Source organism: Xyrauchen texanus, chromosome 1, assembly GCF_025860055.1.
Source record: "Xyrauchen texanus isolate HMW12.3.18 chromosome 1, RBS_HiC_50CHRs, whole genome shotgun sequence".
Lineage (NCBI taxonomy): Eukaryota > Metazoa > Chordata > Actinopteri > Cypriniformes > Catostomidae > Xyrauchen > Xyrauchen texanus.
In genome coordinates this window covers 53,466,064-53,487,158 of record NC_068276.1, presented here as the reverse complement: position 1 = coordinate 53,487,158, position 21,095 = coordinate 53,466,064, and the positions used below count along the sequence as shown (strand labels likewise).

At 36.7% G+C, this 21,095-nt stretch overlaps 2 protein-coding genes across 2 annotated transcripts in view; both read right to left on the bottom strand.

The window, feature by feature from the left end:
• The window catches only part of LOC127654638 (Kv channel-interacting protein 4-like), a 238,566-nt gene extending 236,836 nt beyond the window's left edge, over positions 1-1,730 (bottom strand). The window contains exon 1 of the mRNA XM_052144593.1: positions 1,592-1,730. Coding sequence (XP_052000553.1) covers positions 1,592-1,661 — 70 coding nt within the window. The 5' untranslated portion in view covers positions 1,662-1,730. The remainder of the gene's footprint in view (positions 1-1,591) is intronic.
• Positions 1,731-9,863: 8,133 nt separating this feature from the next.
• The window catches only part of LOC127649460 (adhesion G protein-coupled receptor A3-like), a 63,298-nt gene continuing 52,066 nt past the window's right edge, over positions 9,864-21,095 (bottom strand). The window contains 7 exon segments of the mRNA XM_052134939.1: positions 9,864-12,214; positions 16,326-16,421; positions 16,766-16,911; positions 17,163-17,286; positions 17,453-17,577; positions 18,118-18,326; positions 20,748-20,955. Of these exon segments, the coding sequence (XP_051990899.1) occupies positions 10,738-12,214; positions 16,326-16,421; positions 16,766-16,911; positions 17,163-17,286; positions 17,453-17,577; positions 18,118-18,326; positions 20,748-20,955 (2,385 nt within the window). The 3' untranslated portion in view covers positions 9,864-10,737.

Genomic DNA, 21,095 nt, shown 5'->3' with positions numbered 1-21,095 from the left:
GTCCTGTTATTGCACAGAAAAAGATCACTATGCATTTTGTAACTGTTTTGTGATTTCTGCAAAGACAACAGGCATGTAGGAATATTATTCTTAATACTACATATAATTATGAGAAATTATAATTTTTTTAAAAGTCGCACAAAGCATCAAAGTGCATTGGTATATTCATCATCAGCAAGTTAATGTCTTTATAATCCATTTGGACAGGTGTACAACACAAAGAGCAGCTAAGCAAACTGTACATTAAGTAGAGCTGCACACCTGAGTGTAGCCAATTCAATATTCAGTATTAATATTCGGCCACAACAATTAAAATACTACCTTCTTTCAATCATACAAATGTGTATCTTGGTCATTTGAGTCCACTGTTAACTTTCATTACTTTAAATTAGAGTACGGTACAACGGGGCTAAAGGGCCATAATTGTAAAAGGCACTTTTGATTTTAATACCTCCCATAAAACTACATAGCAACAAAAATGACAACAGCACTTTCCTAAACACCTATTGTCATTAGGCACTTCTAAATATTCCTGATACACGAGGTCATTGCGTACAATATCTGATGACTGATGTCACATTTAATAGCCTAGCTTTTAAAATGTTGCAAATGCATGTAATGAGAATCCCTGAAATGATCACATTTATTTTGAGACAAAATACTCATTTGTAATTTTCAGTTTTGTTCAAGGTGATTATTTCAAAGGTTTTAACAGTCCAGTAATTGAAAGGGTAGTATTTGGGGTAAAATGTCCCCTTGTTGCAGGGGCTAAGGCATATAAAACACACTTTTTTTCTTAAGTAGGGGGAAGAGATTTGTTCTGAAGAATGTTTTAAGTGGGCTCACATTGACTGATCTAATCACATTGGACACTCATTTGTTTACAGGATATGTGATTGATATTAACAGGAAATTGTGTATCCTTTTATGAAGTGGTTATTTTGGATAAGACAAATCTTAATTTGTTACTCAAAAAAAAAAAAAAAATTGATCTCAAAAGTATTTCCATTGCCAAATTGTGTGCTATAACTATTGTATCTATATCTACATGATATCACTCTAATTCCCTTGGGGCTTTTAACCCCAAGTGTGGGGTAAAATAGGATAAGTATATATAAAGGATAGGTTAGGATATTGCTAATATAAATGTAATGCTGGATTTATGACAGTTTATTGATAGCAAAGCCAAGAAAGTGTTTAAAAAACAACAGATTGTGGTCATAATTGCCACAAACCAATTTGTAAATCCATCCTCAATCTTCTCACAGGTGGGAGCAATTCACGATAGAGATAACATTATTTCCATCTATAAAAGCTTTCAGCTGTCCTGAAAATAAAAATAAGTAAATAAAAAAATAATCAAAAAAAAAAAAAAAAAAACTATCTACTACTAAAACTAAATTTAAACAATGTTATGTATATTGCTACTAGCAATAAACCTCTAATATTGAAAGAACGGCAAAAGTACAGACATGAACTTACTTGGCATGCAACACATCGCCACGAATCTGCATGCATGAGAAAACATGTCAAGGTGCGCGCGCCCTCAACTTCCCCAAAGCATCCACACCTCGAGAGAATAAACATGCACCTTTAGTCCTACCACTCGACGAACTTGAAGAGTCCACTCGAGCTGAGATGCTGTCTATTTTCTTCTCCATTGCAATATTAGTATTAGTTGCCTCTCAGTTATTCCCCGTGTAGCGCACTTGCGGTGAGCAGCTGCTGTGGATTCTGATTGTTGTGCTTCAGCGTTCGCCAACTTCAGCTGCAGGCGCGAATGCGCGTCACCGGTTAGGCGCGCTCCCGCTCTTCACAGTTGGCATCAGTACTGAACTTTATTAAGGCGATTAATTTTAAATGTAAAATATTTATTTTTAAAATGTTTGCTTTCATTGTATGTTTAAGTATTACATCTCATTCAGCGGAGATAAATGAAGCTAATAAAAAAAAAAAAAATAGTTATGGGATAAAAAAAAATAGTAGACAATTGAAAACTGATTTTTATCAAGTCTATAGTTAAATTAAGTGGCCCCAAAATGAGTTTTGACACTTATGAATGTTATTTAATTAGGTAACAGAATATAAAAACTGATTGTCATGTATTGTAAGGAAAGATGGCACAAACACACATTTCTTGCTAAAAATTTCAACGATTATCCAATTCCAACCCAAAGACAACTTGCATGTGTGCCATGCTGGTTCCCAGACCATTGAAGCTTTCATTGGTACAAAACTTGGGTACTGAGTACATGTTCAAAGAGCATATTTCAGTTTTTAGTATTTTTTAGCATTAACCAATGTTGAAATTTCAGTGTGGAATTTGTAACTCTGTAAAATTACGAATTTGGTTAAGTCTGAATAATTTTGCAAGGTACAACAATATCGCAAGCCCTTTCCACATTTCATTGTGTGCAGGATATTCATTTCAGATATCTATTATATTGTTAATAGTGCAAATGTCCATTCCTGAATAAACAATTTCATAGTTCTGTACATTTATTTCATTATGTTGGATTTGGTATTTCAGATACCTGGAAAGGGAAATACGATATCAATAACATGAATATTAAATAAAGTAAAAAATAAATCTTAAAAGGCTTTCTTACTTGTTACAAATATCCGAAAATTAACATCGCCACTGGTCAAAACCAAATTAACAATAACAAAAATGTGCTTTTTCACTAGTTGTAATTTAATTGTTATTATCAGGAATGGAAATTTTCACCACAAACAATGTAATGATTGATATAACAAATTATATTTTTACAAGCAAGAAGTGCATAGCTAATAAGTACAATTGGAAGAAAGTAATAATAGATATTAGTAATTGTGTTTTAAACTGGAGTGAATGAAAGATCATTGTGAAATTCCAAATTGTGGAAATGCAGTTACAGAAATCAGTCATTATATTTACTTGTTGGTATCAGCAATGGGCATTTCAACAAGTAATGATGTCATTATTTGACATTACATTTTTACTACTGCAAACATATTTAATGATTTCACAAATTAGCATTTTAAATACTGAAAATTGAAATGTAGATATCTAGAATTCATATTCTTCACATGATATAAAATCAAAATGGCTTGCACTAAACAGTATAATACTTTTTACAGTGAGCCTATGATCGCATTTTTCCTCTCTCTCTCCCAAAAATGTCCTGTACTCTAGTCTTCATGATATCTGCCAGTAAAAAGATGCAAAAAACCCAAAAGTAAGGAAACAAATGGGCTAAATTAATCAGTCATAGCTGATTAATTATGACACTCATTTCAAAAGTAATAATAGGCTGAGAGTGTAATATGTCAACTACTTCATTAACGCATTCCCCGATACAAAACTAACCCAACCATTCCAAAATAGTACAACTGCTTGTCTTTGAAGAGGAGCATAATGTATAATCTCCAACTCTTATTTTCAACTATATAATAATAAATAGTTTTATAAACTATATTAACCATATTTAATGCACCTTACCTTTCACACAATTCCTGTTACAGAAACTGAGTTTTCCTTCAACTTTTGTCCATTAATTTACAAAGGTATATTTCTAGGGGTGCAAAGTTTGTACATTCAGCACAAGAGCTGCAGAGCTGTTTCATGTTACTGCCTAACAGCTGCTCTCTGATGTCAGATAGAAATCATGAGGAGTTGGGTTGCAATATATTCATACATAAACTCAGCAAAAAAAAAAAAAAGAAACGGTCTCTCACTTTCAACTGCTTTTATTTTCAGCAAACTTAACATGTGTAAATATTTGTATGAACATAAAAAGTTTCACAGACAGAAATGGAACAAAGCGTACCTGAACAAAGGGGGGGGTCAAAATAAAAAGTAACAGTCAGTATCTGGTGTGGCCACCAGCTGCATTAAGTACTGCAGTGCATCTCCTCCTCATGGACTGCACCTGATTTGCCAGTTCTTGCTGTGAGATGTTACCCCACTCATCCACAAAGGCACTTGCAAGTTCCCAGACATTTCTGGGGTGAATGGCCCTAGCCATCACCCTCTGATCCAACAGATCCGGGCTCTTCACTGGCCATGGCAGAACTGACATTCCTGTCTTGCAGGAAATCACGCACAGAACGATCAGTATGGCTGGTGTCATTGTCATGCTGGATGGTCATGTCAGGATGAGCCTGCTGTAAGGGTACCATATGAGGGAGGAGGATGTCTTCCCTGTAACACACAGCGTTGAGATTGCCTGCAATGACAATAAGCTCAGTCCGATGATGCTGAGACACACCGCCCCAGACCATGACGGACCCTCCACCTCCAAATTGATCCTGCTCCAGAGTACAGGCCTCAGTGTAACGCTCATTTATTCGACGATAAACGTGAGTCCGACCATCACCCCTGGTGAGACAGTCCTCATGCCTCCATGCAGCATGCATAAGGCATGTTCACGCAGATGAGCAGGCAACCCGGGCATTATTCTTTTGGTGTTTTTCAAAGAGAGTAGAAAGGTCTGTTTAGAGTCCTAAGTTTTGATAACTGTGACCTTAATTGCCTACCGTCTGTAAGCTGTTAGTGTCTTGTGACCGTTCCACCGGTGCATGTTCATTAATTTTTTATGGTTCATTGAACAAGCATGGAAAACATTGTTTAAACCCTTTACAATAAAGTTCTGTAAAGTTATTTGGATTTGTACCAAATTATATTTAAAATACAGTGTCCTGAAAAAGGGACATTTCTTTTTATGCTGAGTTTACAATAGATTTTCTTTATCATACCATCATCTCGCTAATCCCTGGCATTCCATGTTGTAAAACAAAAGATCAGATGGAAAATGAGTTCTCTGAATCAATGTATATGTTCTGTGTGTGCTATAAACATGTAGCAACCTAATTACATGTCTGTACTCCTGTGATCACGATCACATTCCCTAGTGCTCAAGCAATGGCTTGTAAGAGCAAGAACTTCATAATAATGGTGTCAGGTTACCAGAATTTACATTTACATTTATGCATTTGGCAGACGCTTTTATCCAAAGCGACTTACAGTGCACTTATTTCAGGGACAATCCCCCTGGAGCAACCTGGAGTTAAGTGTCTTGCTCAAGGACAAGACACTTAACTGATTCTGATTAACAGTTATGTGCTTTAGCCCACTATGCCACCACCACTCATAATGATTGTCTTTGACCTGTGGGCCGCCTTGCTGCAGGTTATGGTGTTTGGTTGAAGAGCTGGATGACAGAACATTGCATCCTCATAATTTATTTATTTATTCCAAATCAATTAATTTCCCATATCAAATCCATGATATTGATCTATTTTACCATCATGGTGATTGAAAACGGAATTGTTTCAAGATTGACAGTACAATCTGTATCACCTGAAGCTCTTACAATCCATTACACTATCTGATTACATGTTTCTCCATATGTACAGTATCAGTCTCCTGTGTTCGCATGCATTAAGGAGTAAGCTTTTATATTTTATAACAGATTACATGCCATTGTACCTAATTAGTCAACTGAAGGTGAGGCATTTATTTTTCATCCTACACCATAGGCAAGCTAATTCTATCACACACAGATGGTATAACTTTACAGAAGATATCAATCTTCATCTCAAAGGTGAGCCTCAAACACACTGCCAGATGCTTCTTTAAAAGCACATTTGCCAAAAAAATCTAAATATGGGAAGGATTCAATGCTACTCTATCATCCATGTTATGCATAGCATTTGTTCAAGCTTTGCCTGTTGATGATGAAGTTGAATAAGAAGCCTGCATATGCATCCTAATATATATGTATATATATACACACAGTGTATAGGCCAACTTAAGTGTTAAGTAACACCAATAAATGTATGAATGGCTTTGCATTAGATAACAAAATATCAAACCAAGTAGCATCTGCAAAAAAATTATGGTAGACCTTTTTTCACAACCAAATTCAGTTTTCTGAGCAATTTTTGAAATTATGTTTAACCAGCTGACCTAAATGTAATTTAAACACTGGTGTCCCAGCAGAGTAACCACATTAATTAGTTTACCATTAACATTGGGCTTGTTGGTCCACTTAAACCAAACATATGTAGGCACAATTTATATTTATCTACAATTATTTTTTTTTTGGCATTCAAACACAAGCCTTTAAATAAATAAATACCTATATATATATATATATATATATATATATATATATATATATATATATATATATAAATAGATGTGTGTTTCCAAACTTTTGGCTGCAGCATTCATAACATATACAGTAGGCTTGAAAGCTGTTGAAAGTACCTATCAGCGAGTTGAATGAGGCGCTGAATCCTCCTAGATCTATGTGTAGTGACAAAAACCTAATATCAACAACAATAAAGAGATGTAACTGATGAAATTTGTGTAACAGTAGAAAAAGGACATCCACTTAACATACAAAGTCTCAAGATCAGCACTTATGTTATACTGTTATAACATCTATAACTTATACAGTCATAAACCCTCCATCCATAATTCAAAGCCTTATTTAATTTGGTAATATTCAGGAGGGACTGGCAATACATCTCTGTCTGTAAAAATGTACAATATCATTAGAGGGGTGAAAATTAAGAACATCTTGTCTCATATTCATTCGTTAAACCCTCCATGAGCAAATACAGCAGATTAATGTTAAGGATATATTGCCTTTCAATCATTTCCAAATGAATTGTTGCTGCATGACCTTCACAAAGCAGTTTCAATGCAATGGCTTGTCCCACATTACATCTGAACTGAAGATTTTTTTGAATTTTCATCTTTGCTTTGAGCTATGTTCAATTTTCATTTTATTTTTCTAATTTTTATCCCCTTTATTACCAATTTGGAATGCCCAATTCCCACTACTTAGTAGGTCCTTGTGGTGGTGTGGTTACTCACCTCAATCCAGGTTGCGGAGGACAAGTCTCAGTTGCCTCCGCTTCTGAGACCGTCAATCCGCACATCTTATCACGTGGTTCATTGTGCATGACACCGCAGACACTCCACGTGTGGAGGCTCATGCTACTCTCCGCGATTCTCGCACCCCATTGAGAGCAAGAACCACTAATCGCGACCACAAAGAGGTTATCCCATGTGACTCTACCCTCCCTATCAACTGGGCCAATTTGGTTGATTAGGAGTACTGGCTGGAGTCACTCAGCATGCCCTGGATTTGAACTCGCGACTCCAATGGTGGTAGTCAATACTTGTTGAACTATCCAGGCCCCTGATAAAGTTTAATTTATGCAAACAATACATTTAATAAGTTACACTATTTTCCTGTTGACACAGTGGTGTAAATCAATTTTTAGGTGCTGTTCTTTTGAGACCCACCTACCCATTAGCGGCACTTATCGGTAGACCCAATACTGATAATATTGAATATCCCTACGGCAGGTCAGTAAATACTGAATATGCCTACGGCAGATCAGTAAGGAGATGTCTGCGACATGAAGTGGGCATGTCACCAAATAATCCATCTGGCCAAAAAGATTTGACATCAACTGTCAGTCAACCACTCCATATGGCTAAATATGGTTAATGGAACAAAAAAAAGCTCAGATCGCAATCTGATGGCAGACAGGAATATAATTTCTGTATATTTACACTTTTACATGCACACCTTGTGCAACGAGAAACCACTTTTAGTTGTGCATTTGTGCAATTTGCAGTTGATCTTTTCATTTTAAGCCTAAATTTGGCCTAAGGAAAAACTTTTTCATTATGCACTTCATCAAATGAAATACAATTCTAACTTACCATTTTTTTTTTTACTAAAACTGGATTCTGAGAATAATAAATAAATGCATAAATAATTGTAAAAATTCCCAACCAAAGAGCTTTTTTTCCTCTCTTTTATATATGGCAAAACTATTTACCATATCAAATATGGTAAAAGCTATTTGATATAGAATTTACAAACTTTTAAAGACAGACCCTCCCATTAACTCCCTACCATAAATGCTTCAGTTGAAGCCATCAGTCCATGTCATTAAAACTTTGTATTTAATAGAACAATTCCTGGTGTAGAACTTCACTACCCAAGATCCTGAAGGGAAACGATCCAACAAATAGAGTCGCTGTCTAAAAATCATGCCAAAAAGCACTGCAATTACTCACTAGAAATGACACAATCAAATCAGTCTCCCTACACTCTCAACCTGCTGATATTTTTGTATTTATCTATATATTTTGAAACACTGTAGACTACTGTACTTCTAATCAACAACTTTAAGTCAATATAATCATATTCTTCCATCGTTTTTAATTTGATTATATCATTCATAATGCTTAATGAGATAGAAGTTCATTCCCTCGTTAAATACATTTAGTAAGTTTAGTCTCAGCCTGGTCTCATAAAATGTACCCGAGCACTGCAATGTATTAGCAAAACTGAAATGACGTGCTTCATTACACATTTGGCTGCAATTTCCACTGATAAGCAAAATGAGGTTGTAATCAAATGGTTTTTAAGGTGAACTTTAGATGGTTTTAATGAGTAAAACCATATCTCCCAAACCTAAAACTTTACCCTAAACCTAACAAATAGTGTCTTAAAAGATAAATGAGAGTTTAACAAATCAGACAATCTTACCTTTAACCAACACCTAACTGATAGCATTGTAAATGCCAAATCGAAATAAAAAGCACATTTTCTGAAGCAACCACATCATTTTGTATCACTTTTATGGCACTTTCCCTTTTGTGTGCCTTTGGCAGGACTAAAACATCAGTCAACGAGTCCAAAGTCCAAATCAGATGAGCTACCAAGAAAAGTATTAATATTGGAATAAGTGTGTATAAGTAGGTGGGTCTGTACTACAAGTGTTACAATTACAGTTTCACAAATTATGCATTCAAGTAAAACATTTTTGATATAACATAGCAGGGGATGAGTAATAGAGCGAAAAATGAATTTTTACAGATGTAGTGCCTCTAGTGTTCAATAAGGAGATATCTGATATCTATATCACTTAACCAGGAAACTGCAACAAACATAGAAAGCAGCACGTGAAAGTCAGTTTCCAAAAATGTAATGTTCATTCTACAAGACAAGGTTGTTTAGTCTTATACCTTTGTCTTTTTGTCTGATTTTCAAACACTTTTTAAAAGTGGATGGGCACTGTTGCACTCTATTCAATAAATAGCATTTTGGTCCATTTATTTAAGGGTCTAACTTTCTTAACTTTTATATTTCTGTCTAGACAGGCACTGTATTAACGCAAGAAAAATGCTCAATATGTCTACATCAAGCTCTATATCTCTAGAGCAAAAGCGTATCTATCTGCAATATATGAAAGCAATAATCTCAGTTACCTTCATTGTCTTGAACACAATTTATATCTTGCCTAATTTAACAAAGCAAAACCCCAATGGACTTCATTAGCACCACTAAACTTACAAAGGTTTGGTAGTTAAAAAGGACACAAAAAAGTGTATGTTGATCCACAATTCTTAGCAACATGTGTGTGAATAAAGCATTTTTCTATTTTCCTTCACACATACACAGTCCTGTATTGCCCTGCTGATAAGAGCCCGACAGACTTGTGGCAAGTTAGACAAGAAGGGGGTAGGAGAGGTGAGGCTGCACAACAGCAATTATATCCCCGTCACTACTAATGATGACAGGCAGCCCGACCTGAGAGTCAGCCATCAATCACTGCATGGGCATCCAACACTGGAGGGAGCAGCACAGAATTTCCTGACATTGCCCATCGAACTGATTCCACCACATCACAGAGATCAAGACCTGCACCTCAATTAGAGCCTGTGATTTCCACGAAGCAGGTGCAATGTGTTCCAATTACTCGAAACCACAGAGCCAAGAGGAAGTTCTCAATGAAGGGTTTAACTCCCCTTAGAACTCATATATTAGATGAAGTGCACAGTGAAAACTGTTTTATTATTATGATGATAGCTGCAAATAAAAACAATCTTCTTTATTTTGTGAAAACACATTAGAAGATTCCGGTCAGCAAATCCTAAATGACAGGATTCCTAGTGGAATTTCACCATAATTCTGAACCAGTCTTAAAGGATACTAATGGAATCAAATAAAAATGAGCTAAGAATCAGTTCTTATATGGTTCTTATAGAATTTTTAGGCCACATCCAACATTTCCAGTTTTGATGAGATCAAACAAAAGAATATTAATGTGGACGTGAACTTAGATTCTTATAGAATCCTTAGAGCCCTTTTGGATGGGTAATTTATCACAAACCTACATGCATTGTATTGAAATAATGAGTGTTAAAGACAGTTAAAGGAATTATAAAATCCCAAAAGAGTTTCTTTATATTATTGTGATGTTCTACAGGGGCATTTCCATTTTATCAACCTAAATGTCCTATTGGGAGCTAAGTGTTAGAAAAGATCTAGTTGTTGTTTTGTGTTCTGTTGAAATCCTACAAATACCCTTTAAGACCTTTACAAATTATGATTTTTTTTTTGGACTAGGGATATACAGTAAAGGATTAACCCACTATATTTTAAAGGGCAGCAGCACATCATGCATATTCACATATAAAATGTAAGAATGAAATACAAAATGGGCCTAAATTATACAAAAATAGAGCATCATGATTTACAGCCATGTGGGAAACTATATATCTTTGTATTTTGAATATAAACAATTAAAATGCAAATTCTGTTGAAAACTATTTTTTTTTTTTACAAACTGTCCCATTTGGATTAAAATAATAAAATACAGGATTCACAGTTACATAGGAAATTGTCTTGATATGTAGTTTTCCAGGAGGGAATCTTGCTACACAGTAGTTTCATTTTTCCACAAGCCAGTCTTTATATTTCCAGGAGTCTCCATGTTCAGAGGCGACACATTCTGTAGTCTCTCTGAGTCTTTGGCAAGTCCATTTTGGCATGCTAGATTCAACCCATAGGACTTGGGCTGTACCTCCAGTTCAACAGGGAGGGGATGTTTTGGACAGTCTTTAGTTTGGCTGGTGACATAAGTCCCCAAACCCTCCTCCCCTACTCCGACTATGGCCTCATTACTCATTCCATTGCCTAAGTTGCTGCTAAGTACATGCCCAAAACTATTACTAGGGCCATTGCCCAAACGGGTGCCTCTACCTTTGCTGGCCCGCTTATCAATATGGCGTGACCGGCGGGGTAAACTCGCACTGGCATCGCTGCTGTCTTGTTGAAGCTGGCTCTGCTGCCGTTCGCGGTAAGCCAGGTACGCTGCCCGTCGGCTGTTCCTTGCATGCAGACTCTCATGATGGTGGTGGCGCTTTTGGGGGGCGCTTTGCACGCTGCACTCGACGCTGGTGGGGACGTCATAAGAGTACTCACGTAAAACCGTGAGCCTGCTGGCGCGATGCGCTCGTGCTCTGTTCTTGTGATTTCGTCCTGAGTGGCCATTAATGTTGGCATTGCCCATTCCTGGATGATTGTTGTTGTTGACAAAGCTAGGGCGATACTGGACCTCAACAGGTGCAACATGCATCTTAATCTCTGTGTCCACTGAATGCTCCGTCAGGCTGTTGTCCAGTATGGTGGCCCCATTGGCAGTTGAAGGGGCCACTTTGCACTGGGCAGCTTCTACCTGCAGATTGGTCATTTTACAACCCTGGTTGGAGTTACGGAGACTTGGTGCACTCTTATTGGTGCATGAAGACTCAGCACTGCTGGCGGGGAACTTGGCAGCCTCGCCATTTTCTCTGGATGTCAAAAGAGATCCACTAGACCCCGAAGCAGGCACAAGCAAAGCATCAACCTGTACCGCATAGTTCCGTTGGCCCAGGCAACATGCCCGTGACCAATGACGACGCATGTCTTGACGATTCACGCAGTGGTGGGCCACATGAAATGCCCCGAGGGCCAAAGCAGAGGCACCGAACAGGCAAGCAAACACCAAGTCAGCTGGGCGCTCCTGGGACACGGCGAGAGCACCAAACACCCACAGCACTACATAAAGAGCAAGGGACCCTGCAACGCCAAGGAGTTGGGCCGCAAAAGTATGTTCGTTCTCCAACGCGGCCATCAATACCGGTTGAGTGGCTGCAGCAGATGAGGACTCCAGGTGGGCAGGCGTAATTTCAGTTGCCTCGGCAACCGAGAGATGCTGCTGCTGCTCAGATTGTTCTTTGAGTTCAAAACGACGCTCAGGGTGTCGATGGAGCTGAATGAGAATACTGAGGAAGTACATGCAGTCCACAAAAACTATGAAGGCTGCCGGTCCGTAAAAAGCACCAAGACTGGGTTCCCATGCCATCCAACAGCTGAGGAGACAAAACAGATCACTTTTTATTCTGTTGTTCTGAGAGTACAAATTATGCTATTTTTTATACATGTATCCAACTTTCATGCATTTGTTACACATATATTCTGTATAACTCATTGTGGAGACCCGAGGCATTTTTGTAACATTTGCACTCACAATCATCTTTTGTATAAGAACCACATATATGTGTCAACAGTAATAGTTCCATTAAATATTTACATTTAGAAAGAATTGATAATTATATTGAATTTAATATAAGTCAGAGTGATACATCAATACTTGATGGCAATTTTAAAACTTAAATTAATTATTAACCTACATTGTCAAGTTAGGAGGCATGTTCATAGGACCACTTGCATTGTTTGTAGCACTAAACATTGAAGGTTCACACAAGATCGTGCAAGCCACTGTGAACAAGCTACTTTAAATAGTACTCATAGCGCAATGGACCAAAATTTTCACAAAGAAAAATAAATACTTAAAATTTGTGTTGTTTCCAACCATAACCTAAAGCCTTCAGGAGACTTGAAATATGACAAACGAGCAGCATGGACTGCTTTTAATTTTGGGACCTTTATTAAATTTTAAGTGATGCATTATCAACTGCCATTGTATTGGACAGCGATAAATATTAAAACATCATTGTGTTGCACATTTGTGATCCACATAAGAAAGTCATAGGGGTTTGGAATGATAAAAGGGTGAATAAATACACAATTTTTATTTCTGTGTAAACTATTCATGTAATATTTATAAAATATTACTGAAAATGTTTCACATTTATAAGGTAATAATTATTTTGCTGTAAGTAATAATGTGCGTTTAAAGCTAAAGTCTAAGTGGGATCTGCATTATAATTATATGAAATAGGTTAAATCCTTTCCAGTTAAATATATTCAAGTATGAAAGGTAGAAACCAGTGATAGTATAAACATTTATGTTAAGTTTAAAACATCAATTTAGAGAAATTACCCCCCGTTACAAGCACACATGAGTTGGAAATGAAAATATTGTTTGCATCTAGGGTTTCATTTTATTCTCAAAGTGACAAATATTAAAGAATGTATGATGCACTCCTCCTTCAACGTATGGGAATTGGTTCTGTGGGGCTCAGCAGAGCGTTCTTTGCCTTGTCGCGGTAGCTTGAGATTAATTAAACCCCAAAGATCTCAGATGGTCTGGATTTTCAAATTAAACACTGCCGTTACACAATCCAAACAGCTGCTACAAGTGAAAGAGGGGAAGACAGGGAAACTAGCAGACAAAAGATGGGGAGACTAGAGCCAAAAATAGAATACCATAATTAAGTTCACACAACTTCAGAGCAGAGCTAAACTCTTCTCTACAATAAAGTATTCTCCTGCACTCTGCAGAGCACAGGCATTAAGCTCAATCGATAGCAAAAAGTAATTTCTCATGACAGAAAGACTATGGAAATGACAGAAATGTTCACTGGGGGATTTTGAGTGTGCCCTCAGGCAGATAGAGACTCTATATTTTATGTGTATCCAGCCATGTGCAATTTATAACAACGCAGTTATGTACCATTCAATACCACTGCATGTCAGCTCACATGATTAAAATGTATAAAAGCACATGTCTAATTAATTAAACTAAATCATTTTTATGTAACAAACTAAAATACTATCAATGTTTATTTCAAACTACCAGACAAAATCAGGACAAGACCCTGTCCTGATTTTAATTATATGTGATAATCATAACTTCTTGTTTTGAACCCTCTACTCTATGCATAATATAAGAAATGAAAAAAAAAAAAAGAGGTTTGTTTCACCTTCTTGAATAAAATTGACTCCATTACTAAAATAAATACTAACTTTACTAAATAATCATAAGTAATAATACAATTTAAATAAAACTTGCTTAGAGGCAACCATGTGTGACAATATAAATAAAGACAGGCTTTAAATTATTTAAATATATGCTGTGAGTTCCTATACAATTTTAATACATCATAATGTAAAAAAAATATAATAAAAGCAGTGCAGTGTATTAAAGCAATTCCATTAAACATCAGTGTACTGCTACGTGACAAAAGAAAACAGAAAAAAATAGAACAGGCCATGCTATTAATACAAAATACATGTTAAGTAAATACTTAAAGTAGATACTTCACTAGTAATGGAAAACACAAAATTAAAATAATACATTATAAATGACAACATTCCCTTTAGTGGATGGAAGTGTGACATTATTGCATAGAAGAGCTATATCCATTACACTGTCTTACAAATGTTGCTTTTAGGCAACAAACACATTTAAGCAATAGCTCATAACACACACATATACATACATACATACATACATACATACATACATACATACATACATATATATATACACACACACACACACACACACACACACACACACACACACACACACACACACACACAATATTTTATATCACTGCATTATATAACTATATTATTGTTTTTAAATGACTCATGTGATTTTGATGGGTGAAAAACAAAAGAGAAATTGCTTTCAAGGGATGTGCCTGAAGCCGAATACCTTATTAGGAAAGGCATGAATAATGACTACAATATTAATAACGGATTCATCTGAATAATATAAAAAAATATTTGTATAACTGATTATCCTAAAATCACAAGGATAAAGCAACATTTTAAATAAACATATCCAAAATTACAAATAATTAATTAATCTGTGTATATTTCTAATAAATATTTCTAATGTGTATGAGTGAAAATACACAAGTTGTGATTTCAGATTGGATGAGAGTGGTCTCGACTCTGTTTGCGGTCTCTGTTAATTGTGCTCATCTGGAGCTTGTCAAGTGTAACATTAACTAAGAGACCACATCATGTACACTTTCCACTTTTTGAAATGTCAATGTTCACAGGATTCACACATGACTCCCATGTATTTATTAATATCCTAAACCTGAATTAAACCTGTTAAATTTCTTACCTGAAGTGATTTAACATCGGAGCTTGTCTTTCTGCCTCAAAGTTGATCACATCATATCCACATCAGTGATTATAACAGTTATTATCTCGTTAAGTCTCTATTCTGAAAAAAGTTCAAATGCTCCATAAAGGTTCAAATGCTCCATAGATTTTTCATCTATTCAGAATATTTCTGCTCATGTAAAACGAAGAAACTGAAACATGCTTTTAATCTTTTTCTTTAAACTGTTAAATGTGAGAATGTTAAGTGTTCTTGAACTTTGGTAAGTTACTACATAAATGTAACATTGTTATTATTATTTTGTGGTGGTGGGGGCGTGGTCGAACGCTTGACCACAACCCCGCCGCCACATATTATCATTATTTAATGAAATAATAGTGTCCTATCATAAAAATACCTGATAGACTTATGTGACTTTCACCTGCTTACAGGCTACATTTATTGTAAATTAATTTTAATGTTTGAATTATTATTCACTGTAAAATATGTGCTTGACATTTCACATTTAGCTTGACACATCTTGCCTCTCCAGAATAATGCTGTTATACATGCAAAGACAAACACAAAATAAGTTTCAGGCAGATATTAATATCAGAAATACCAGGAGAAACCACCGTTAACAACATATTCCACAGTTAATGTAGCCTACAAATTCATCTTCTTCTGGTAAGAAAAAAAAAAAGCATAAAATAATATTGTTTTAAATAATAATTTTATAATAATAATTACTATTATTTGGCTATTATTATGAAAAAGGCATATACAAATCATATTTTATTAATATAAACTATAAATGTAAAAATGGCCTTTCATTTAATTTTGACACACTTCCGGTTTAGAGACAGATAATTTTGTCATATGAACAGATACAGATACAGATACAGATAATGGCTTTGCTGCACACTCCTACTGCTTTCTCTAGGGTGTTTATGCAGAACAGAAATGTATGCCCTCCATATGGTGCACAATGCCAACAAAATTACTTAAATAATTAGGCTACTTGAAAAATAACCCCAAGGCAGTATTGTGACCAAGAAAAAGCTATTTAGCGCTTTCTTCAATGTAGTCCCATTATTATTAACCTTTCATTGTCATCTAGTATGACAATAGAGGCCTTAGCAGGAGTTCAAAGATTTATAACAGTTCATACTTACTAAGGTGCAGTGACTTGACTGCCATAGTTTTTGATGTTAGCAGCAGCTGTTATTCCACAGACAATGGTTGGTATGCCTCCTCCTATTAAGTAGAATCTGTATAACAAAATAAGACAGAAATGTAAATTCTCTTTAGAGCAATTATTTAGCATAGGAATTAAAACTATAGTTTTAATTAACATGGTATATTATAAAATATCCTCAACTCATATGAAAAGCACAATCATTTTACATCAATGCCTGGTCTTGCTTTCTCGGGTGTCTTTACTGACACCAAGTGGAGAGGAGGTGAACCTAATTCAAAAGCATATAATTTTGCCAATGGGGCAATGCAAACATCACCCCAACCTAACCCCAAATTTTGAATGCCTACAATGGACAATGAATGATGAAGGAACACTATGCATATTTTCTTAATCATTTATTACTTAATAATTTACCTCAGCATCGGCCTGGGTGGAGGTGGAGGCTCATCCAACTCTTCGTATCGTTTGGTCTTGCGCGTCACCTGCTTGTATATGTTGCGTGCAGTCACTCCTGACCACAGTGCTGTAGCCAGTGTGGAGTAATGCAGTACTATCCCCACCTTTAATACAAAATATAAAACATAATAAAGAGCAAATAGGATTGTGAGGAACTACAGAGCTAAAATATTCTTCTAAAATCTTAATTTGTGTTCTGCTGTAGAAAGTCAGTCATACACACTTGGGATGGCATGAGGGTGAGAACATGAGAGAATTTTCATTTTTTGGGTGAACTACCCCTTTAAGGTTTTATCATAGCAAATATTGCAACCCAAAGTTTAAATGGTATAAGGATGGAAAAGAAGGCACATACCGCTTGGCAAACACTTGCGTTGTATGTTTGGTTGATACCGCCCACAAACACAGCACAGGTGAGGAAGATATGCAAGCACAGGTTCACCAGCATGTGCCAGCACTTCTTACTTATGCGCACTGACCTTTGAACACATTAAACCTCTTGTTAAAAGGAGTACATGTTAAAACACAAGAAACCAACAAGTTTGTTATTTCAGATGACATTGAAGGCACAAATAATTGGTCTTCACAATAATCCCCATTTATTTTCCCGCTTTCAATCGAGATTAGGAAAGTTTTAGTGCTTACTTGTTATGGTAGATGTAACTGACTATGACTGACAGCAGGCAAAGTACCAGTACGATGGCTGTGGCGTAGATAACAGGGTGAAGAGGCTTGAAGCTGTACGCATCGTTCCCTGTCCTTTTGAGATCCTGCATAATAACATCATATTATATTTGTTAATGTACTGTCTTTGGGATCATTCCAATAATTTGATTCCTCATCATATTCTGGAAGTGGGTGTTGAGAATGGGTGAAAAGATCCATTAACAAACAGGTCTATTATGGCTGTTATCTCAGTCAGATAACAGTAGTACACACAGTATTCCTTTTTCACAAATCCACTTGCATTATTTTTGCTTAAAGGGACTTAAAGGGACAGCTCCTCCAAAAATGAAAAATCTGTCACCATCTACTTGCATCATCTACTTTCACTCGAAACCTTCTAAATGATTTATTTTTCTGGGGACCACAAAACGAGTTCTTGCAAAATGGAAATTTAGACTACTTTAAAAGTCGTCTATACAATCTGTGCAGATATTCCAAGTCTTCTAAAATGTTCAATAACTTTATTGGAACAGGGTGGAATTTTTATTGTTTTAGCAGATAAATCAAAACATCAAAAAAACAGTACAATATAATGATCAAATTTTCATTTTTGTCCATTAATGACTCATTCTACATCATCTCACCATCAGTAAAGCATAGTTATTAAGTGAATCACAGGACATGGTGGTGAAGTTGTCGTCTTGATGGATGACCCGGCAGCCATCACTCTGCCAGCCGCCCTGTCCCCCCAGTAGACTGAAGTTCCAGTAGGCGGGCACCGCGTCTGTGCCCTGCAGAAAGCGTCTGAGAGTGGCATTCATTGGATTCTGCAGGTTCTTCAGTGGGAAGCCCTCTAAACAACAAACAATTTACTAGTTAGAATGTTACATTATTACAATTACAAAAGAAAACCAAAAGCAAACAAGAACAGTTAAAATGTGACAAATGTTACCTTTACAACATTTTAGTCACTATATCACAGAGCACAAAAAATACGATTTGGGCTATGGACCATCTTTGATAGCATGACAAATTTATGGATGTTAATGGAAAATATAAATTTCCAGTTAATCTCATAATTCTGCAGCAATTATCATCTCAATGAGTTTAGTTTCTTTTTAAGGAAAGAAAACAACATAATAGGTCTTTGTGTAATGAAGTTCTCCACTGGTGTTTGCATTTCTATGATTTGCTTGTGGTTAAATTTCACCTGTTGAGCTTCTATGACGATTAAATTTCACCATACAAAATGCAAATGACTTTTGTTAAACGTACCAGCTGGACTTGATTTATAAATAAATTACCCATAAAGAAGGTCTTTCTCCATCATTTACTAAAAATGGATGCTAGGCTCAAGACTTGTGACGTGTGTGTGTGTGTGTGTGTGTGTGTGTGTGTGTGTGTGCGTGTGTGTGTGCGTGTGTGTGCGTGTGTGTGTGTGTGTGTGTGAGACACTTGAGCTTCAGCTCAGTTTCTTTTCTCAAAAATTCTTTACTCACCCTCATGTCATCCCAGATGTGAATGACTTTCTTTCTTCAGCAGAACACAAAACAAAGATTTTTAGAAGAATATCTCAGCTCTGTAGGTCCATACAATGAAAGTGAATGGTGATCAGGCCTTTGTAGCTCAAAGAAGCAACATAATATGTGTGGGTGAGAAAAAAATCATTCAGTTTCACTTTCAGGTGTGATGGTGAAACTAAACAGTCTCCACATGTGACTTTCAGATGTAAAAGTGAAAGTTAAAGTTAAGATTTAGGGTAAAAAAGGACCTACATTTTCATCTTTTTCTCACCGACACCAATTATGTAGCTTCTGAAGGTATGGATTTAACCACTGGAGTGTTTTGGATTACTTCTACATTTCCTTTATGTGATTTTTGGAGCTACAAACGTCTGATTACAATTCTCTTGCATTGTTTGGATCTACAGAGCTGAGATATTCATCTAAATATATTTGTTTGTGTTCTGCTGAAGAAAGAAAGTCATACACATCTAGGATGTAATGACGGTGATTTTTGGGTGAACTTTCCCTTTTAGAAATCACATGAAAAGGAATCAAACCGTTACAATTAGTATGATACAATCCCACAACAAGTTTTGCGTAGTCGAGCTACAGTCATATCTCTCTTTCCAAGTATTCATGACAAAATGCATAATGAAAAATTTGAAGAAATGTCATAAGATGAGGATGAGGAATACATGTTGTGTATAATTTCTGTCTTTCAAGAGCACACGCAAAACCCGAGGCCAAAGCCATGAAACGATCGCAATAGCTTGGTCTGTTAGTTCGACTTGCAAAAATCAGAGCGGCACAATTTCAGTCGGACTAAAGCGTTCACATTTAAACAGACTAACTATTGTTTTAGTTAGACTGAAACTGAAAGTCCATGTAAACGTACTAAGTGTCAAACTTGATAAATTAATTATAAATCACTTCCATTAACCATTTAATTAATCACAGATGATAATGCATACACTGATTGACAGACAAAATACAAATATTTCACAGCCCCAAGAATGAACTCTGAATGCATTTAGCAGTCCCTTTTTTCCAAAGTATCTTACAGTGCATTCAAGGTATACATTTTTTTTTTTATCAGTTTGAGTGTTCCCTAGGAATAAAACCTATGGTATTTCTAGCAACATGCTCCACCTGTTGAGCTACAGGAACCCAATTGTGACAAGGAGGGGGGTAGGGCCAGGTGGTGATGATGCATGCCTTGCCCCTAATCAGGCTAATCAAGTCCACGAGAGGGATAAAGGCGGCTGGTGGTGGCAGTTCGGGAGAGAGAGTTACAGGCAGCCGCCCTGTATGCGTTTGTGTGTTATATGTCTATAAATATATATGGAACGACCGGCAACTGTGAGGGGAGGAGGGGCTCCCTACCGACCGCCTGCAGTGGCAGAACCGATGCCAGGGGCGGAGGAGACCCTTACATCCACCAAAATGTGACGGGACATTCCGTCCGCCAAGGGCCGGAGAAATGCCTCCAATCCACCCGGGGGAGGAGTGGCTGTCATCCACTAGAGGGTGCAGGAGTGAGCGAGGACCAGGCTATGGCAAATCAGAGAATCGGGCTAATCCAGCCCATGAGAGGGATAAAGGCGGCCGGAGGCAGCAGTTCAGGAGAGACGGAGAGAGCTACAGGCAGCTGCCCTGTATGCGTTTGTGTTTGTTATGTATCTTTTGCTTTAAGTTAATCATTAAAATATTATTTATATTGTCAAGCCGGTTCATGCCGCCTCCTTTCTCTTTTACACCAATGTTCTTACCAATCTTTGTGAGGATAACAGGGGTGACCACACTTCTTCTCTTGCTGCCATCACTGAGGAGGGTGGAGTTGCCAGTTGGTGGGAAGAGTTTGCCATTGCGAAAAGCTAGCAGGTGGAGCTTATAGACAGCCTCTTCTGCCTGGCCCGAGTTTCCCAGAGATGAGAAGAGAGATGGGGGAAGCTGTAGTGACGCCTCCACTATGGTGTTCTGCAGATATGGAGAGGTGCAATAGCGTTACTGTCAAAACATGATGGATTTATTCCCTCCATCACAAGATTACAGTTTTATTGGAGTTCTCTGTTTGAAGAATCCCTCATCTCATATATTGTGACAAAAACAACCACAAC